We start from the raw sequence: 16,913 nt of genomic DNA, 5'->3' as shown, positions 1-16,913 counted from the left end.
ACTCGGGATCTTGAGGTGAAGTATCGACCTTATGATTATCTTGAGGGCAATGCTGATAGTCCAGCTTTCCTCTGAGCCCACGAAGAAAGGGGTTAAGTACTGGTCACAGGGATCTGGAGCTTTGGAGACAGACAGAACCAACAGGATCTTACAGTACCACCCGTACAAGCAGCAGATGCAGAGCTCTGTCCGCCATCACGTTGTCACTGTGTTGCAGTAATGAATGGTAAGGGCATGCTGCCTCTTCCTGACACTTCTATTGTAAGTGTCTGATGGAGGAAAAAGAGACTCTGATTTGCATATGCTGGGGTTGAATAGATAAGCAATCATCTTGAAAAATGAGTCTACGCACATATAAGTGCCCATGCACGTAGTTAAACCTTCTGACCAAGGAGAGATAAGCCTGATGCTGATTGTTTATGATCATGCAGTAAAATTTCTACAGAATTGTTTTTCTTGGATGAAAAACAGAAACAGCCACATTAACTCACTTCATTGTAATGCCCATTTTATTGTAATTATCTTGCAATTCTCTGAGCTTTCAGCATCTTGTTTTGGCATTATAAACACCTGTGCTTGCAAATCCTAGGCAACACAAATAAAAAGAACATCTTGTTACAGTAATATCTACGGAAAATGAGATTGGTGCAATATATGATACTTGCAGCTTTCCAGCTTCCTATGTCCATACACCAATAACATATAAAGGCTATTTATCTAAAGGGGTAAGTTTTTTTGTGTTCTTTATCAGTGTTCATATGTCACACGTGCACAGGGAGAAAGGATGGGCTAAGTGGTAACATGCTTGACTAGACCTTGGGGAAACAGTCATATTTTCCACACATTTCCTGTATGACTGAGCAATCCACTTAATCCTTCCATCTTCCCATCATCTATAGTGCACTACACCCATAATATCAAACAGTGAGAATAACTCCTGTTCCACAGGAATTGCATGCAGGCAATGCCAACTCTGATTGTACTTGGGACACAAGGATAGGTGGCTAAAGCCCCAACTAAGTGCATGTCTAACCCTTGAATAAGCTTTTAAAATCTCACTTTTTAGATACGCACTGTAGGTGGAATCATAGAATGGTTTGGGTTGGAAGGGACCACTTGTTACTAGTCTCCAGTTCAGAAGAGCACAACCCTGTGCTCCATAAAACAGGTGAAGGAAACAGAGGTGGTTTCCAAAAAATTATGATCAGAGAAATAATATTATTCTAATTTTTAGATAAGTGGCTGACATGCAGTTCCATTAAGAAGCTTGCCTGACATCAGATGAAGAGCCTGGAGTAGTGGTGGAAAGGCAACCTAGACCTCCTGAGCTCATCAGTGCTTTTAAGTACATACTGTCCTTTAAGAGAGGCATCCCAAGAATTTTGCATTGTCATAGGATTCAGGAGGGAACACTGTTCCTTCATTCGCCTTTGTTGACAATGCCAGTAAAAATCAGAAGGAAATCCTCCTAAACACTGTTTAAGCTGAGGATTTGCATGAGTGGCAACTGGCCTATCCCATTATCATACCTAACACCTGGAAAAACAACTGTTGTTGCATCCCTGTAGCTGCTGGTATCACCACTCAGAGGAACAGAAGGGGTGGCATTGCAGAATGAGATTGTAATCAGATACACAGTTCTGAGATGGGCCTGGGAAGAGGCCTGAAGGATCAAGTGGCCCTGTTCCAAGATCACAGCAGCAGTTAGGTACACATTGGTAGAAGAATGCTGACAGGAAGTTGACCTCAATAACTTTCAGTACTTTATGATATAACTAGGCATTTTAGGGACTAACTCCTAGACCGTTTTAGTCTATGACAGGACAGATCTTATCCTGAAACAATCTGGACAAATTGGAAGAAAACAGCATGTAATATCTCTCCCCTAGAACAGGAGAAAAATGGTTGAGGCTCAGGTAATGGGAAACAACAGAGGCTTCAGTTTGTCAGGTCTGGGAGAGAGCATAGCCCATGACTTTTGTGCTGTGCCTTTAGAATCAAAGAGTTTTGTGGAAGTGGCTGTGGTGGAAAATATAAGAGAACTGAGATCTCACCACCTTTATGCACACTGCTCCAAGGTTGCACTGCCCTCGTGGTGACAAAATTTTCCTTAAGTCCGGCCTGAACAACTCAAGCCACAACTTGTGGCTGTTGCACTTAGTTGCCACTACCAAGAAGAGCCTGACCCTGGGGCCTTCACAGCTCCAGCTGAACAGCAAAGCCCAACACTGCATGCATGATTTCAGAGGGACAGAGTATTTCCTTGATTTGCTGGCCACACTTCTCCTAATGTATGTGGTTTCTTTAATTCCCAATAAGAGTGCCTTGCTGGCACATGTGCTCTAGGGGGTTTTCTGTTTGTCTGTTGTTTACTTTGTTACAAGGTAAGTTATTTGTCTTCAGGGGAATTACAGGAAGAATACTGGGTGACTGTTGGTACTTGAGTGATGTCACTTGTGTCCTCACCATGAGTGGATGGATCCCATATGACAAGTGCATTCTCAACCGAGTAAACTGACAGAACTTTAAAGTACTTTTTGTGTCACATTAGAGGTTTTTCTACAGGAGATATAGGATGATTTGGGACAGAGAAAGGACTGTTGTGACTGTGCACCTAGGACTGGAAGAAGCAAGGTCTTCCCAGAGCAAATACCTGAGTGAAAAAGGGTTTTTTTTTTGTTGTGACCATGGTGAGCCCATGCATTATTGATTTGAGAAACTATGTGGTCACAGTGGGCAGAACTAGATGGAAATAATTAAAGGCATTGCCAGGAATGGCTTAGGGTCCCAGCCTGCTATAGGAATAATATTTCATTGTCTGCCTTTTGTTGTCTTTTAGCTTGAAATATAAGATCTGAGATTTTGATGAACAGGCCCTCTTAGGATGGAAAATATACGAAAAGGAGAAAAACACCTCCCCAGAATTTTGAGGAAACCTGAGGAGTCAGCTCTAGTCCATCTCGCCTGGACACTTCAATGTCACATTCATTCTATTCATTCGTCTTTACAGAAGAATATTTTCTGAGTCTTGAAAACCAAGGTGCCAGGATAAAACATGAGGTGCAGGCAACGTCCTCCATGCGACTGGAGGATGTTATCTCAGTTTGTATCCTTAGTGGTTGGGGCAACTTCCAGGAACAACTGGAGGTGTAAGGTGACGGTCTGCAAAAAGCGAGGGTGGCACTTGAAGCGAACCAGTGGGAAATAAAGAATGATGCCACTGAAAATGAAGGCGATGATGTAGAGGATCTCGATTTGGGGTTGATCAATGATGGGAGCTAACACCAGGTACACAGCTGCCATCAGCACAATTATGGGAATGATAATTGGTACCTGTGAAAGCAAAACAATCAGTGTAAAGACTCATGTAATTCAGAGGCAATCTCTGTAAGCCTAGTCAGAAAGCATTTAAACTTGAATTTGAAGCCACCCTCCCTCAAAGTCTAAGAAAAATTACTGCTTTCAAACCAAGGAAATCTTTCCTCTAAATATAAACCATCAACAGATGCACAGATTCTGCAGGACATCAGCTATACACTGTCAGTTGACATCAGCCATACATTGTTAGTTGACCTGAAACCTTCAGACATCAGCTGCTTCTAGTTAAGAAAAGAGTCAGGTCATCAAGCCAAAGGCTGAGCAGGCTGACATCTTTGATGGATTGGCTGGGAGACCTGTGGGAGTTCTATGCAGTGTATGAAACACTACTGCAGAAACAGAACTTCTTAAAGCCCATTCAGACAAGTTGGGTGAACATCCTTATCCAGCATCCTAATTTCAGGACAGAGCAGCAGAAGCCAGTGACTGGAAGGCCTAATGGAGCGCTGCTGCTCTTTGTGCTAAACCCTAAAGGACACTCAATATTGCTTTGCACAGCCTGTCCTCTAGTTCCTGGAGGAACCTCATAGTAACCAGGATGTTTGTTCAACTCAGGGAAAAGTCACTGTCTTTCCTTCGTGGTCTCATGGATCCTATGTTCCTGGGATCTTTTCTGTAAAGATAGTTCCCTCAGTCACTGAGGAAGCACTGCAGCTCAGCCCGCTCATGGCATCAGAGGGCAAAACACGTAACTCCTGATCTCCTTCCTCTGTTTTGTGGGGAACAAACCGGCCCCCTGGCCATCTCAAAGGACTTGGAGCATTCTAGCTGAGTTATTTTTTCTCTGCAAGACTCTTACACCTGGACTACCCTCTGAGGAGTGTGACCAGAGTCTGAGAGCATAAGCAGGTGGTTGCATTGTTATCAAAATCATCCTTCATTTACCTTTTAAATCTTTTAGAAAAAAAGAGGATATGGTAGACATATTTTCCATAGCGAGGGGGCAGTGCATTATTAACTTATCAAAACTGAGAATTCAGCCTTGACTTATGCCTGTATATCCACACCACCTCACCCCTCTTGGTGCCTTTGCTGAGACAGAACTTGAAAATAAAAAAAAAAAGTACAACCACATTAAATCTGTAAGCAACCAGTGCTCGTTCTTTTCTCATAATGTTTTCTTAGTTATTTGGGCAATATAGGAAAAGGGGTTGAGGGGTTTATGTTATTACTTCACCTTGTAAGATCTTGGCAGTTCTGGTTTCTTGATTTTTAAATACAGGAGCCCAGAAATAGTCATGCCATAGAAAAGCCATGCTATAAAACTGGAATAAAAAGAAAAAATAGACAGCGTTACATCTGGGGTGAGATCATCCAGGAATGTCAGGCCTGCCTTGCAGATCCCAGATGTTCATGCCTCCAGTTAAAAAGGAGAATATTGATATAAATTTAGTAGTTCTTGCATTCATTTCCTTTGCAACATAAACAACGAGAACTTTGGAATTATCTGAATATTACAGATTCATTTCAATACGAGGATGAATCACATCCAGTTAAGTCTATAGTGACAGAAGCACTCATGCATTGCAAAAATGCTGGTTCCCAAGCTCTTTCTTTTCTTTCTTTCCTCCTCCTCTCCCCAGTATTGGTTAGAAAGTAACAGCCCAGGCTTAAAAAAATATTGAAAGAAAATATTCATAAAACAATATAAAACCCAGGAGCACAGGGGATGCAAACAGAAACGTTACACACACATACCTGAAAAAGTTCACGATACTGGTGAAGTTTCCTGATATTATCATTATTAAAGACATCACAGATGTAAACATGAGTGCAGGGGAGGGTGTGAGGCGTCGCACATGAGCCATAGACAGAATGTCTGGCTGAAAGACAAAGCAAAACTGTGTATCATCATATCATGTACTCAGAGGTCCTTACTCATCCCCTCAGCCGCTGGTGGGAGCTCTGCCCGCAGCCAGAGCCACTTGTAACCAGCAAATAAGCATCATATAAAAGCAATTCAGCTCCAAGGAGTGTAAACATGGAAATCTCCCTCGAGGGTATTTTTATTGTGTCTCACTGATTTCATATGAAATATGCTCAGTTTGGGGAGGCAAAACAAGGTTTTCAAACTACCGATATGACAGACTAAGGCTGAGTCAAATTAGAGCTTTCCTGGCCCTCATCAGAACCTTGTGCATGGTCCCACTCTTCTGCCCCCTGCCATGTCTCTCTGGGATTTGACTTCTCTTGGGATGACTGGAAAATAAGACAAGGACTACTCCTGAAACATTTATGTAACTAACTTCAATTTAGATTAGGTTTTGTTTCAGAACACTAAGAGGACTAGTAGCCTCTTTATTGTTTGTTTCATTGGAAAGTTTAATGAGAAAGGCTGTTTTCTTTTCTTTTTTATATTTAATTTTTAATTCCTAACTAAAATATCATGCAACAACTTCTGCTAGAGCTGAGTGCCTGAGAAATGGCATAAGCATTCATCTCTTAGCCTGGTATGGTCAAATGTGAACTGCTTAGCACAGAGCTTGCCGTGATATAGCAGGCACTGTCCTCAGTGAGAGAAGCTGTAGAACCAGCAACCACCGAAACCAGTAACCACTGAAACCAGTAACCACCAGTCCAGTCATCTCCACCAACCTGGTCATTCATATACATAAAAGATTCCCTGCTATGAACCAGGAGTGGAGCTGGTGTGGAATCACAGACCTATGGAATGGTTTGGGTTGGAAGAGACCTTAAAGGCCATCTAATTCCAAGCCCCCTGCCATGGGCAGACACTTTTCACCAGGTAGCTCAGAGCCCCATCCAACCTGGCCTTGAGCACTTCGAGGGATGGGGCATCCAAGCATCTCTGGGCAACCTATTCCAATACCTTTGCACCTGAAAACAGAAATGCCAGATGATGAGGGTAGGAAGGACCAAAAAAACAGAGAGGTCCTGGAGGAACACAATATGCCTGCTCAAAACAGAGGAGGACAAATGGAACTCAGTCTTTTTTCTCCTCTTTTTGGAGAAGTGTGTTGGTAGTTGTAGGTGGTGTACCTGTGAGTGAGGGGGTCCATATCAGCAGCTGGAATGGGGCAGCAATCTCAGGGGCTTGTATGCCCAGGTACCAGCAGCTGGGAGACTGGGATGCAAGGGCAGCTACTGGGCAAATTGAATGTCTGAGCCCAACTGCTGGAGGGACCATATTGTACAAATGTTTCTATATATATTTCCCCCTAACAGACCCCTAAACAGCCAGAGAGGGGAACAAGATGGGGCTCTCGGCGCTGTTAGTGTTTGTGTGAGTGTTGTGTGTCTGTACATGTGCCCTGCTGTCTGGGTGTGTGTATGTGTGTACATATATAGGTTTTATACCTGTGTTTGTGTGTGTGTGCCTCCTGGGAATACATGCTGAAATTACTGGCTGGACCAGGGAGGAGGGAGCCACAGCAGCCTCATCTCTACTGGGCTACCAGATTTGGCCCCACCTAACAAAACCAATGATAAACCCCAGATAGGGGAGATGTAAGGCTTGGTGTCACCTCATAATTGCTATGAAGCTTGAAGAGCAGATATCCTGTGTTGCATTGGAGCTGGCCTACCCACGAGAAGGCTGAAACATCCCTGAGACCAGCCCATGTAGTCAGTATAGCATGCAAAGGCAGCTGGGCTTCCTTCCCAGTGCAAGCAAGGGTGCCTTGCAACACACAAGCATGGCCAGGTTCCCTCTCCTCACAAGTACATTGGCTAAGTCGCCCCCAGCCTGTGCCCCGTCCTCCAACGCAGCAGTATTTCAGTGTTTCATTTCAAAGCTGTTCTTAAAATTCAGGCTAGATGTGAATATGTGTCTTTTTGAAAGCACTTGAGTGGAGCAGAAAGCCCAGAGACAACATATACATTACATTTGAAAAAGATGGGGGTTAAAGTCTTTGAGCAAGGAACCCCTGAAGAGCTATCACTCTGACAGCTGAACAAACACAGTGTTTTCCACTCTGCTTTAGTGTCACAAGAAGGTAAAGCTGCTCAAAGCAAGGCAGACCCCTTTATTTTGTGCTTACCATGTGGCCTTCCCTCGCAGCGATGTAGCACACGCGGCCTCCGCTGAAGAACGTGCCGTTCGACGAACCAAACGTGGACAGTGCCACCGACAGGGACATGAGCCATGCCCAGCTGCCCAGGACTTTGTCTCTGAGGTGGGAAAGAGTTCGCAGCATAAGATACACTTCGTAGTTGTATCAAATATTCACCGTAGAACCAGTTTTCTTCCCTCAGTTACACTTACTGAAATTTTTTTTGAAGTCTTTTAAAATGATTTTAAATCTTCTTCCAGTTCCTATAGTATTTAGTGACTAATAAGTTTGTCTTGTCCAGGAAAGACAGCTTTTCTTCGTGTCTGGTGTGTATATATCTACATCTGTCCACAGTGCAATGGGGTACAAAGCTGTCATAAGAGGAAACCCCCCATTTTTATGTACTGATGCTGTGGCAAAAAGCCTGGAGATACTGCTATCACAGCCAACAACATTAGCTTGGAAATCACAGGAAAACTGTTCCCATCACACCAGAAGAAATATTCTGCATTATAACCTCTTCCCCAATATGCATAAGAATTTAATCCTTTAATCCTATATGTACCTATTTCTGCTACTCTGTGAATCAGACTTAAGCCAAAGCAATGGTTTGAATTCCAGAAGTTTGTTTCTACATGTTCAGACATTTGTGGTTTGCTTTCTCCGTAACAGAAGAAGTAGCAGGGGTAGAGAGTTCAAGGTAAACATATGGAAGATATGATAATCTTCTCACCTGAAAGTGAAGATTGTCATCTGGAATGAAGCAGCATGAAGAGTATTAATTGAGTAATAAATGTTGGTGTTTGGGGTAATTATCACATACGTGTATATACACATACACAAACAAACTCACTGTTCATCTAACTGGCAAAAATCCAAAACTCAAAAGTTTTTTAGAGCACTTTATATTTCCATTGAACTGTATGTCTTTGAGCCATCAGTACTCTTTTTTAGTATCAGCTCTCTCAGATGTTGAAAAAATCAAGATCTCAGCCTTCCAAAATCATAGCAGGAGCTTATCTACCACAATAATTTTAAAAATGTAGCTTAGAAACTTAATATCTGGATTATGCTCCTTTGGGCTTCAAGTTATTAAGCTTGAATACTTAATACTTAATACTTGCAACAAACAGAACTAAAATTTTTCCCTTTTTAAATGACGGAATCTGGCCATCTCCTATAATCATGCAATTCCATAACCACAAGATATCAAGGGAAAACAACATACATCACAAAATTAATAATGAAATCTTTAGCAATTGTGTACTTCGCATTTATGAGATTGGTTCTTTACTGTTTTGACCCTGGAAATGAAGTACAGGGGCTACTGCAAGCAGCTTCTTACAAGCAAACTGAGACCTGCAGTTACTGTTAAATCACTGTCATCAAAGAAATGCTGCAGAGAGTTTCCTGAGCTCCTCCTGTGGCTGCACCTCTCACCACAGAACAATGTTTCTCTCTGGCAGTTTTCTTCTTATATGGGGAATAAATGCATTTAAATGTGACAAGTCTGGCTTCTTTATACTCCTCCCATGCTTTGTTAATGGCCTGAATAGCTGCATCTCTTGCTTGAGCCACGGCCATTAGCCTCTCCTCAGCATCTGGCTACCTACCTGTCCTCCAGGCTTTTGAGGTTGCTAGTTCAATATTTCTTCCTGAATTGTGCTCTTGGGTGAAAAGGTTAATCAGGCAGGAAAAGGAGATGTGTTAAAAAGGAGGAAGCTCACAAATAACTTGTTAATCAGGAATGATGGGAAAGGAAGTGCAGCGAAAGTTCATGACACTGCAGCTTAGTGAGGCTTTGCAACATGCTCAAACAAAGCACTAGATCTTTAAAAGCTCCTATTTATAATGACATGAAAGGCTATTAGAGAACACATCCAGCAAGAGCCCAGTCAGATCTTCAAGTTGGAAACCTTGTGAAAAGCACACAGAAGCAAAGCTGCTGCTGCTGACTTTTTAGGAAGAGGATGAGCAGCAACATAATCTGTGGATATACCATGTCATCACTTCTGCCAGACAACTCATTTAGGCCTATCAGAAATTCTGTGTCTTTGGAAATATTTAGACTAAGGCTGGATGTTCTGGTGAAAGATCATTGATGATGCCTACATCTCTCATGATGGTCCCTTCCTTCTCTTCCTAAATTCCTTGTCTTGCATGCAGACTGTTTGATATCACCAAACGCTTCAGGTTGATGGAAGATACAGTTTCTGTGCAGCTCTGGCAGAGCACAAACCCATTAAAGTTACAGTTACCAAAGATTACCCGAGCCGTGTGTAACACTTCCCAAAGGTGGTGTAGAGATCTGTGTCATTTTCTATTTCCCCACATATGGAGAAACTGAACCAAAAGACTCTGCTCTGCTTTAATTTCCAGGTGCCAAGTGGACAGGATTCACCCAGTTGGCTCCTATCTCACTCCCAACCCACTGCCTCTGCATTAGCGGGGCAGCACATTGCCCTCTCCATTTCTATGGAGATACCTAAAATGTGGAGCATCTACCAGTCCTCAGGTCTGGATATGTGCCATCACTGCATTCCCAGTGCCTATAGGGAGATGCTCCTGGTATGCCCTTCAGCTCTTCTTTATGGACACATCCCACAGGATGAAACATAAGCTGGATGGGAGCCACAGGTTTCCAGTGTGAATAAATGGGAACAAGGAGTAAGGGGTGTGCCATCTTGGCAGCCTTGATGCCTTGAAGAGCATGGCCAGATGGGGCTGGTCAGCCTTGGCCTTCGGTGGGGGAAGGCCATACATTGCTCTGTAGTTGACAGAGCTGGGACACGCAGCCTGCTTCATAGAACCATAAACTCATAGAATCATAAACTCATAGAATCATAAACTCATAGAATGGTTTAGGTTGGAAAGGACCTAACAGATCATCCAGTTCCAACCCCCCTGCCATGGGCAGGGACACCTCCTACTAGACCAGGTTGCACAAAGCCCCATCCAAACTGGCCTTGAACACTTTCAGGGATGGGGCATCCACATCGTCTTTGGGCAACCTGTTCCAGTGTCTCACCACCCTCACAGTAAAGAATTTCTTCCTTATAACCAATCTAAATCTACCCTCTGTCAGCTTAAAGCCATTCCTCTTGTCCTATCACTACAGGCCCTTGTGAAAAGTCACTCTCCAGCTCTCTTGTAGCCCCTGTAGGTACTGGAAGGTGCTATAAAGTCTCACCAGTGTCTTGACTTCTCCACGCTGAACAACCCCAGCTCTCAGCCTGTCTTCAAAGGAGAGGTGCTCCAGCCTTCTCATCATCTTTCCTCTTCATTGTCTTCCCTATAAACCTGGCCTGACTGATGTTCCTGGCCTGACCATTGAAGTGCTACCACTTCTTTGGGGAATAGACCTAAATCTCCTGAAACTCAGGAGAGAATCAATATTTCACTGGGCTGCGTTGGTTGTGTTGCCACACGCAGAGCTCACCCCCAAGTGACGGCCACAGCTCCTGAAGACAGCAGTTCAGAGGGAGTCATGGCTGCTAAGTAGCTCACGTTCACCAGCAAATACAGGCACGTAACCAAGGGAATGGCAATCATCACAGCTCTGGGAAGGGTCACCTGGAAAAGGGGTGACAGCAGTGTTAGGTGCAGCACATTTATGCCTGCAATGGGCTTTTTTTGCTTGTTTTGTTTTTGCCACCGCCCACGTCTCTCATTCAAATTCCTTCACTTCCTAAGCTTTTCCACAGAACAAAACTTAGATCCAGATTCACATGGCAGTTTTTATATCAGCTCCCAAAGATGTCAGGCTGTAAGGTTGTACATTTCCAAAGTTAGTCTAAAAAAGCCCACAACCAACCAAAATAAATCAAACAAAAAGAACCCACTAAATCTTATTAAAAAGATTTTGGCTCATAGCTGCCCAAGATGTCTGTTGCATACTTTTTGATTACTTTAATATTGATTAGTGTGTTATGTGTCCTGCTGTGCTGCATCTTCCCATGAACACTGCACTGCCGTGAATGAAGTTCCAGAGTGTGTTGTATCACATTTAACTCCTCGACAGTTTAAATCAAAGTTGGGTTTTGATCTCAAAAATCTCAAAAAGGATTTGCTCTAGGAGGGAAATATTTTATTTTTCTTATTAACAGGATGCTATCTTAGAACACCACAGAATCATTTTAAGACGCAATAAAATCAACTAACACTGTCTTATGCAATTGAAAATACTGGGAAAAGGCAACTGTATACATCTAAGAACCTGAAATATCAATTTTTGCATTCCCCAACCCCACCATAGGACAAGATAGAGTAATTTCTAATGTCCTCTGCAAGGGCCTGAGCATCAGTGCTCACGATCCTATGGGAGACAGTGCAACGTGACCCTGCGATCTTTGCTGCCATTTAGGATAATATTTAACTGTGTATTTTCATTTAATCTGTAGGATCTTGTGTGCTGCACTGGTAGAAAGCACATTCTCTACACTCTGCACTAACACAGCTCTTTCCAAAATAAGAGTTGTTCACTGCTGTACTGTCTGATCTGTGAAAATAGGTAATATGGCACAGAAAAGGCTCATGTGAGATGTAAGCAAGCTACTTCAGTGCCTATAGCATGCCAAAAAAGTAGATGTTTAAAGGCAAGGATCATTCAAAGAGTTAGATTCTCTCTCCAGCAAGACTTGGCTTGTTCGAAGCTGCCCCTCCATGCAGTGGGGAGAGATAAAGTGGTTTTCTGATGCATACATTATGGATCAAGTCTTTTATGTGGTGTTGAGGATCCTTTATGGATTATAGTAGTGAGTACTTTTCTGAATAAATCTAGATGTCTACAGTCTAAACACTAAGACAAAACTTCATCCCCAAAACATCCAAGTGCTGCCTAATAGTTTTTTTGCAGTCAATGGGGTATTTTAGGGCTTTCATAGAATCACAAGATGGTTTGGATTGAAAGGGACCTTAAAAATTATCTAGCTCCAACCCCCATGCCATGAGCAGGGGCACCTTCAACTACACCAGGTTGCTCAGAGCCCCATCTAACTTGGCCTTGAGCACTTCCAGGAATGGGGCATCCACAACTTCTCTAGGCAACTGGTGCCAGTGCCTCACCATCCTCACTGTAAATCCCCTGATTACCCCTCTTAAAAGATTCATAGATAGAATCAAACATATTAACAGCAGCATTGAGTAAGTAAAGCCCATCTCATTCACTCACCTCAGGCTTCTTCAGTTCTTCAGTTACATAGTTCAGGTTGTTCCACCCATCATAGGACCAGAGTCCCTGGTAAAATGCCACTCCAACTGCCCCAATACGCGCATTCGTGCCTTGAAAACCATTCTGAAAACTCTGAGTTTGTCCCTTGGCAAGGAGCACCAGTCCACCCACCACGATCACCAACAAAGCCATGAGTTTGGCAGCTGTAAAAATGTTCATAACAGATGTCGCCAGCCTCACATTGAGACAGTTGATGATAGTTAAAAGCAGGATGCAGGCAGCAGCTGTGCATTTGATGACAACCTGTGGAGAGGAACATCCTGGGTAGAACGGCGCAACAGCGTATTCTGCAAAGCTCAGACAGACAGCTGCCAAACCAGCTGGTCTCACCAGGATGACAGAAGTGTAGGCGAAAAGGAAAGCAGGAAAAGAACCAAAAATCCTCAAAATGTAAATATATTCTCCTCCAGACTCTTTAATTATGGTTCCAAGCTCAGCATACGACAAGGCTCCAAACACGGCCAGGAGACCACATGCTGCCCAGATAAGCAGGCTGCTGGCAGGGTTCCCCATATGATGTAGTACCCACTCAGGGGACATAAATATCCCCGAGCCTATCATTGTGCCTGCAATTAATGACACTCCGCTAATCAGGCCGACCTCTTGCTTCAGTCTTAACTTCTCCTTTCCTTCACTCAGATTTGTGGATGAATGAGGTGGATCTGCTGTCTTCCTTTCCCTCATTGTGGAAATGTGAGGAGATGTTGTTGTTAGGAGAGAATATGAAAAAAGACTAAGGCATTTGAATAAGGACTATTTCAGGCTTTAAGGTTTAGTTAATAATTACAAAAGTCACGCTGAACGTTGTCAAGACATATAAACTTATCTTCTGCATTTCACATTCTTTCATTACCCATCTTATCTTGGTAATTTATTATGGTTCAGATTCTGCCAAGTTTGATTATCTCTGAATCTCACTGCAATCCAGCACCACCTCAGAATCAGTCAGCACCTTACTGGACTGTGTCCCTGGTTATCTCTCCTTCAAATTATGCTTCAAATGGCATCTGAAATAAGGGTCAGGTAAGCAAAGTCCCCATGCAAATCTGTGCTTCATTCTTTGTTTAAAAGTCAATGTTCAAGCACCTGCTTCAGCACTCAATCATACTTTCATTTCATTTCAATCAAACTTTCTCCACTATAACGGGATCAAACAAACAAGTCTGCCAGCCAGCATACTATGGCTTTGCTCAACCAGAAACATTTCCAGTGTCTCAATCAAAGACACAGAAATGTTTTGCGAAAAACAGCCCAGAGACTGTTTTTCTGCACAGTAGTAGGGGGCAATTTGAGCTTTCCCAATTTTAGACAGTACATGAGGAGAAGAGTGAAAAGGCTGTAATTACATTTTCCAGGGCCTTTTTGTCATCATACATGAGGTGTGCACACTCTTACCAGACCTCGATCTTCAGAACACTTTGTCACAGCTCATCAAATACACATTTCAATGCACACCTGAGAGAAACACAGCACAAGCTTTTGGAGATGCCTCTGACACCTACATAGATATCTAACACATAAAATTCCAGACTTTGAGGCGGGTTCTGGTGTAAATCTGACTATTGTTACAGTGCATGAGGGTGCAGTTTGTGATCTGTGATATGTATGAAGTATTGAGCGGAAGGGAATTTCCACACGGATTCCTTTGAACTAAACTTTACTGGAGAGTTACTGTCCTTGGTGGTCTCTTGCAAACTTCTGTTGTGATAAGTACCAGAAAACAGGAGTGAGACCTTCCTCTGCCCTTCATGGCAACAACAGACCTTGAATCTTTAAAACTATCTGTCCTCCTCAAACATTTGAGCTAAAAAAAGCGTGACTATAAACAGAGCAGTATTTTTATTGTTTGTCTAAAAATTCCTTCTAAATCATTTAGACTTCTCTTTCCTTGCCTTTTTTGAAAAAAAATCATCTCACTGGCTTTCCAGTTCTCTGCAAGAAGAGTCCAAGATAACCTTTGGACCCTTAACAAAACTCATGGGTCCACATGAAAAGCAGCATACACAGGTCACATCATTTCTCATGCTAAGGCAAATAAAGTTACTCAAATTTTACCTCCATGTTGAAGGCCTTTAAGTTCTTTAAAGCATAAAACCCCCTCAAATCTGATTAAAGAATATTTTTTTACAGTATAAATGTTATTAAGGAAATAATGTGATTAAGGAGATAACAAGAAAAGTTTGGTGGTTTTCAAAAAGGATTTTAGAAGCTATTCCTAATGCCATCTCACTTGTATTCACTAGGAATGGATCCCAGCTGGTTTTCTCCTCATTTCAAAGTCATTGATAGAAATTCACAGCTGATCAAGTTGTAGCTCTAAAAAAAGCAAAAGGTTGTGCTTTATCTCTCAAGTAGGTTTTTCAAGCCTTCTTAGCAAAAGTGTGAGTTCTGAGAATAAACATACACCTTGTACTGCAAGGGTGCAAGTGAATGCATTTCAAGTTAATGGTTTGCAAAGTGTTTGAGAACTTGGAAGGAGGCATGCCAGTAATGCAGAGTATTTTGGTTTACTTCTACTAAGTGACAGTACTCTTCTTGTTGGCTGGTTTAGCTATTTGTAGAGTATTCTTTTTAAAATTGCTAATGACAATGTTAGGCTATGCTGGAATCCTTCGGAGGTCTAAAGGTCTTGTTTTTTTCTGCACTATAGACACTCTACTTCTAGGTACATCCACACATGTATTATGTATACCAATCCTTATTGAAAACAAATGCAAAAAATATGGTTAAATCAATGCCAAAAGAAAACTTAATATTACTACAGATAGTTAAGTACCCTTTGTCCTAGTTAGAACAGCTGGGACCAGTTCATCACTGGATGGATGTAACCCAAAACTGTGTATTCTATAGCCTTCCATGCCATTTCCCAGAAACTGTTATCAATAGACTATTTACACCCTCTGCCCAGAGCAGCCTGACTCCTCAGGCTATAAACTGGGTGTTAAGAGGCCTGCGAGATAGGAGGGTGTTTCTGTCCCCACACCTTGTGTGGAACTCCCTGCCCTGAGGGAAGTACTGGGCATTCCTGCCTGAACTGGAAGATATATAATCTTGGAATCTTGGAACTCTTTTAACCACTCCTGGGATCCAGAGGAAGACTGCAGATCACCGCTCTCAACCAGACTGCAGATCACCACTCTCGACTGGACCGCAACCACCACTTTTCAACCAGACTGCAACCATCACTCTCGACCAGACTGCAATCACCACTCTTGACCAGACTGCAACAGCACTCTCACCAACTCTCTCCTTTTACTTTGGACTCAGGGGGCCCAAAGAACACCACTCTGTTCATGCCCCAGGGTGCTGGGTTATACATTTGGTTTTTGTGGGTTAAAACCAATTGTTTGTCTGTATAATCGTACTTATCGTATTATTTTATTAAATTGTTATTCTGACTTATAATCTCTCTTCTGAGTTGAGTTCATTTCCCCTGCTGGTTTACCTCTAAACCAGCACACCCTTCTAGCAAGGTTACAGATGTATTTCCACAACTGTTCTCCTGTTTTAATGAAGGAACTTCTTTTATGAAGTGTAAATACAAGGTTCTTGGATGGGATTTTTTCAAACCTTTACAGTTCTTGCTCCTAGAAATAAATAATTTTTAATCTGATGTTGTAGAAAAAAAAATAGAATTTCTTCAAACTTGATCATGTCAAAAAATTTCTGTAAGGCCACTCATATAACCAGAATTAATTAGCTAATATGACAACAGCCTCAGTCAGTTCCTAAATGGAAATCTATTTCTGATCCTAGGATCATTGCTACTCAGTTCTAACTGCTTCCACCAAAAGTAATAATGAATCTAATTAATCACTGTAAGAACTTAAGGCTATTCCTGTGGAAGTTAAGGTAGTCTGATTGCTTTGGATTTTTTTTCCCACCGTCTTGGGGTATTTTTGACTGATATTAGCAGCAAAGAGCAGCCATATGATATTTTAGTCAAATGGATTGTCACAATTATAATTTGTCAAAACTTACTATGTAAAAGGGCAACTTACTGCTCCCTTCCAAAAGACATGTGGAAGAAGGAGTGAACAATACCACTACTGCTTTCTTCTTGAGTGGAGCAGCAGAGCTTTGCTGCTCAAACTGTCATCTAATAAATCCCCTACCTGAACAACTCTCACTTACCTTTGACACTGCAATGGGTGGTTGCCATCTACTGGTCCTATGCAATAATGCAGCATGGCTCAGTCTGCATTTGATTTTGATATTTTGCCTTCCTGATTAAAAAGAAACCCCACAATAAGCATTATTTCTTCAATATTAAGGTAACACAAATAGACTAG

At 42.3% G+C, this 16,913-nt stretch overlaps 1 protein-coding gene across 1 annotated transcript; it reads right to left on the bottom strand.

Moving 5' to 3' along the window:
• Window positions 1-208: 208 nt before the first annotated feature.
• Window positions 209-13,305, bottom strand: LOC113989098 (b(0,+)-type amino acid transporter 1-like). Its single transcript, XM_027723363.2, has 6 exons — window positions 12,562-13,305; window positions 10,831-10,964; window positions 7,380-7,509; window positions 5,077-5,201; window positions 4,556-4,643; window positions 209-3,333 (listed from the first exon to the last, which is right to left on the bottom strand). Exons 1-6 carry the CDS (start codon window positions 13,303-13,305, stop codon window positions 3,100-3,102), a joined length of 1,455 nt encoding a protein of 484 aa, XP_027579164.1. The 3' UTR covers window positions 209-3,099.
• Between the last annotated feature and the right edge of the window lie 3,608 nt (window positions 13,306-16,913).

This window comes from Pipra filicauda, unplaced genomic scaffold (assembly GCF_003945595.2).
Source record: "Pipra filicauda isolate LSUMZ 115617 unplaced genomic scaffold, ASM394559v2 scaffold144_size1929842_pilon, whole genome shotgun sequence".
NCBI classification, from domain to species: domain Eukaryota; kingdom Metazoa; phylum Chordata; class Aves; order Passeriformes; family Pipridae; genus Pipra; species Pipra filicauda.
This window is presented reverse-complemented; position numbering and strand designations above follow the sequence as displayed.